The sequence below is a fragment of the Penaeus vannamei genome, chromosome 18, assembly GCF_042767895.1.
Source record: "Penaeus vannamei isolate JL-2024 chromosome 18, ASM4276789v1, whole genome shotgun sequence".
Classification (NCBI taxonomy): domain Eukaryota; kingdom Metazoa; phylum Arthropoda; class Malacostraca; order Decapoda; family Penaeidae; genus Penaeus; species Penaeus vannamei.
This window is the reverse complement of record NC_091566.1, coordinates 3836443-3841442: the sequence shown is the minus strand read 5'-3', so window position 1 is coordinate 3841442 and position 5000 is coordinate 3836443. Positions and strand designations below refer to the sequence as shown.

The 5000-nt window shown below is 44.4% G+C and overlaps 1 protein-coding gene across 1 annotated transcript in view; it reads left to right on the top strand.

Moving 5' to 3' along the window:
• LOC113809201 (metabotropic glutamate receptor 5) overlaps positions 1 to 5000 on the top strand; it is a gene marked incomplete in the record, with an annotated part of 167520 nt that overhangs the window by 161058 nt on the left and 1462 nt on the right. The window contains 8 exon segments of the mRNA XM_070132728.1: positions 50 to 154; positions 1278 to 1448; positions 1716 to 1843; positions 2135 to 2257; positions 2844 to 2996; positions 3338 to 3447; positions 3618 to 3787; positions 4298 to 5000. The exon segment at positions 4298 to 5000 is cut by the window's right edge and continues 1462 nt beyond it. Of these exon segments, the coding sequence (XP_069988829.1) occupies positions 50 to 154; positions 1278 to 1448; positions 1716 to 1843; positions 2135 to 2257; positions 2844 to 2996; positions 3338 to 3447; positions 3618 to 3787; positions 4298 to 5000 (1663 nt within the window).

Genomic DNA, 5000 nt, shown 5'->3' with positions numbered 1-5000 from the left:
ATCAGCAGTCGACATTTTTTCGTCCCTTTAAACAACATGAAATCTGCAGGTTGTTATCACGTGCATCCTTATCAGCATTGAGGTCGGAATTATCACCACGATGTTGATTCTGGACAAACCTGACGTCAAGCACACATACCCAGGGATAAGAGAGGTGAGTTAGATCGTAAGGCAGCTCGTAAGTTAGATCGTAAGTCAATTCGTAAGCTAGCTCGTGTCAACTTGTAAGTCAGCTCGTAAGTTAGATCGTAGGTCAACTCGTAAGTTGGATCGTAAATCAGTTGTGAGTCACTTGAGTACTGGTTATCATAGGATTTAATATCGTTTTCAATAGGTTTCGTCATGCTAACTGAATGTTTGAATCTTATTTGTTGTGTCTGAATGATTCGTTCATCGATTTTTAAATTTATTTCGCTGATCCATACAATAGATTCAAGAACTCACTTGTGTCAGAAAAGCTGGATTTATATTTTTATTTTATGATAAAATAATCCGAATTAACCAGAGCCTCGTTGATGGGCATCGGTCATTGTTTATCATGGCAACAGTAAATCAAGCTGCATGTAAATCTTTATGTCACGTTTTATTTTTGGGTTTGATGTATGTGTTTTTGTTGGGGTGTGTGTGTTTCTTTCTTTATTTTTTTATTTATTTTGATGTGTGTTTCTTTATTTCTTTTAATGTGTGTGTTTCTTTCTTTATTTCTTTATTTCTTTTAATGTGTGTGTCTCTTTCTTTATTTCTTTATTTCTTTTAATGTGTGCGTGTTTCTTTCTTTATTTCTTTTAATGTGTGTGTTTCTTTCTTTATTTCTTTATTTCTTTACATGTGTGTTTGTGTTCACTGTTGATTTTTTTAATCGAACGGGAATTTCTAAAAATAGATAAATGAATAAATAAAATAATGGAATATATGGTGCTAGTGTGAATGTCAATCCCAAAATGTCGATCCCTGTTTTTTTTTTATTTTTTTATAATTTCGACTATTTACATCAGTCCAATCAGGTCACCGAGAAGTCACTTCAGTTTTGCTGCTAGTCATGTTATCAGTCATTTCAGTAATTTTATTAGTCATTTCAGTCGTTTTATTAGTCATTTCAGTCATTTTATTAGTCCATTTCAGTCATGTTATTAGTCATTTCAATTATTTTATTAGTCATTTCAGTCATTTTATTAGCTATTTTAGCTGTGCTATTAGTCACAGCATTACATAATTAATTTCAGTTACGTTTTTAGTCATTTCATTTATGCCATTAGTTCAACTGCTGCTCGTTGCAGGTGAAGTTAGTGTGCAACACGCTGCCCCGGGGGATTATGGCGCCCATGGGGTGGGACTTCTTCCTGATTGCAATGTGCACCGTCTATGCAGTGAAGACGAGGAACCTGCCGGAGAATTTCAACGAAGCTAAATTCATCGGGTTTTCTATGTACACCACTTGCGTCATCTGGGTAATTCCATTGGCCTTTTTGTCCATGTCAAAATGTCAGTTGTCAGTCAGTTTAATCTATTTGTCAGTACATTTCATGGATATATTTGTTAAATATTTTGGTTATATTGTTTTAAAATTATATTTTTTAAAACATTTTGGTTATATTGATGCAACAATTTTGTCGAAATGGCCATTTTGTTGGGATGCTAATTTGGTGGCGACGGTTATTTTGGTCGAAATGGTTATTTGGTTGCAATGGTGATGTCGTTGCAACGCGTGATTGCAGATGGCGTGGGTGCCCATATACTTCGGCAGCGACCACAAAATCATCTGCATGAGCGTGTGCACTTCCCTCAGCGCTCTCGTCACCCTCGTGCTGCTGTTCTTCCCCAAAATCTACATCATTCTTTTCAGGTGAGTGCCATGCAGCATTTGCAATGTTTTGTTTTGGGGGGGGTTTGATATGTGTGTGTGTTTTTGATGGTGTGTGTGTGTGTTTGTTTATTTATTTATTATTTATTTTACATGTGCGTTTGTGTGGGTTTGTGTGTGTGTGCGCGTATGTGTGTGTTTCTTTATTTATTTTACATGTGTTTGTGTGTATGTGTGTGCGAATGTGTGTGTGAGCGCATATACATACATTTAAGTACCTATAAAAAAGCGGCCCTCTAGACTCGCCTGTCTCCCCACCCCCCCCTCCCGCAGACCCGAGAAGAACGACCGCTCCGCCTTCAAGACGACGACGACGGTGCGCTGCCACATCGGCTCGGGGAACAAGGCCAGCCTGTCACGCACGACGGAGCGGACTCCCAGCGCGGCCGTCGAGAGGTGAGCGCGAGGGGCCCCTGGCGCTGTTCTGCCAAGCGGCGTTGTCCCGTTACTAATGACAGTCGGTCGGTTTGTTGGCATTGCGCGAGGTCCGATCTGTTGAATATTCGTTATACGGAATTGTATATACATAGAAATAAACATGTCTGTCAGTCTGGATATGTGTATCTACTAAACTGATCGATAGATAAATGTATATCTAACAGGTGGATAGACAGATATGCATTGATTTCTGTGTACATGGATGTACGTAAATGTGAATGTTAATTGGGTCGGGACAATTTTAACAAACTGGCCGATTGTCGTCTCTTGATGCGGCCGTTGGAGATACAGTATCTGCCTGGTATAAGCCCTGGTACTAATATTTCTCTCTGTCGAATGGTAGAATTCCTTCCGGCTCTCTCTCTCTCTCTCTCTCTCTCTCTCTCTCTCTCTCTCTCTCTCTCTCTCTCTCTCTCTCTCTCTCTCTCTCTCTCTCTCTCTCTCTCTCTCTCTCTCTCTCTCTCCTTCTGCGGGTTGCACGGAGACCTCAACGCAACGCTAGATTAACCCTATTAACATGGAGCCCCTTGCGCGTTCCCCGTAGCATGTATGTGGGATCCGCGATGCTGGGCATTGGGCAACCGCAGCTGTCTCTGATGCAGCGGATTCGGTCGACGCTGGGCATGCCCTTCCTTCCTCCGGTGGGCATCCTACCGGGGGAGGCTCACCCTCGCAGCCTGCTCAGGAGAGAGATAAGGTAAGGCGCGGCATTGTATGTGGGCGTTTTGATACCGCGTATGCTGACTACTCACCTGCCTATTAACAAATAATTTCACGTACTATAAAAAGAAGGAAAAAATAATAACTTTGATGCTTAACATGTAACTCGTTGTAGCGTTGCAAACACGTTTCCTTTACAAAAAGATGATAATAATGATAAAATAAGACAAAAATAAATACAAAATGGATATGCTGCTTTCGAGTATATTCTTTCCACATAGAAACTAAACGTGAAACACCATACCATTCCGTATGCAAAGTTATGAATATAGAATAACCACGAATATAAAGAAGCCAACACTATTTGTTTACCAACAGTGTGTGGAGCGACGTCAGCGGGAGCGGCGGACAAGCGGGAGGCAACGCTGTCAACCAGAACAGGGATATAATGTTGCGAAAGGCGTACGGATCCCAGCTTGATCTCGCCGGTAAGTGGGAGAAGATACCGCTTGCCTCACGTGAAGTTTATTTCGTAATGACCTGTGGTTCCAGGTGTTCCGCGTGGGGTAGGGGAGGTAGAGTGTGAAGTAAGAGCTACAGAAATGCAGTTCATCCCTGTCATACGTGAAAGGAACTGTACGTGTTCCCTGCCTTCCAGGAGTGGAGGGCTGGCGCGAGGAGAGGAGCTGCCAGACCACGGACGACCTCCTGGACCCGCTCATCCCACGCCTGCGCCGGCGGGTGGCTCGCGCCGTCAGGGAGAACGAGCTGGAAGTCGCCGAAGGGAGAGAGTTCTTCAGCCTCACCCACAGCTGGATGACTTCTCAGGTCCGACTCAACCACGCCCATGACCAGGCCAACCACCCTCACCCCTAACCTGTTGATTCACGATCACGTTGTTGTTCCCGTAGCTGTTGCAATCCGGACTGGCTCGGACTGAGTGGCACCCGTGTCCTTCCTCCCTAGCCTAGACTTGCTCTGTAAACACGGAAGAAACACCTTTTCACCCTTTTCTGTTTCTTCGCTGAACCTGTTTCTAAAACCTATTCTCCGGGTAGCTGTTTGTGTCATGCGAAGTTCTCCCTTCAAGTGAAATACCTTCTGCAATTTCCACGATGCTTTAGGTCTTTTCGTGGATCTCTGCTTATTCTAGCTATAAAGTATTTTCTTTCATTTTACTTTCTTTCTCACCGTAACTACATTCTTGATATAAAAGCCAAACATAAAAGACTTTTCTGTCTAACATTCTTACTTGTTTGCATTGTCCATATTTTCTAGGCAAGAATGAGTGATAACCCAAACTTCACTTACTAACTAACACGCGTCTCACTAACCCAGGCTGAAGCTGCTCGGAGTGTCCGAAACAGACACGATAGTCAGGGCACAGACGAAGAACGCCCCATAACCACGACCATCATTAGAGAAGACCTCCAGACACGGGCAGTCGCCAAGGAGGACCCAGGGGAAGGTCCTCGTCAGGAGAAGGAGAAAAGCGCGAGCGAACCTGAGGAAAAACCAGGCGCTGAGGGGAAACCCGGGTCTCCTCGAGGTACTGAAGATCCCCCGAGTGACAAAGGGGGCGGGGCTCATGGAGAGGGCAAGGGTGAGAAACGGAACGAGGGTGCCAGTCAGGATGAGAGCGGGGGCGCGTCTCAGAAGAGTCCTGGACATGGTTCGGCCCAGGAAGTGAGGGAAGTGAGTCCTCTGGCCAAAGACAAACCCAGTGTGCTTTTAAACAAAGTGGTTGAGGAGGAGGAGGAAGAAGACTGTTGCGACCCCGTTTTGCAGCAAAAGTGTTCGGCCGTTGGCAAAGACTATACTGTTTTGAGAGAATGCAGCACTGAACCCCAGATTGGAGACTGCATTGGGTATGGGTCTCTAATGCCCTGTAGCCCGTCGTGGAAAAGACAGAGATCAGTTAGTTGTGATAACAGCATCATCTACAAGAAAAACCGGGTTCGGCCTTTCGACCAAGCAACGCAAACGGACAGGTGTCCGGACACTCAAGGCTGGATACCAAACGGTGACCCAAGCAATAGTT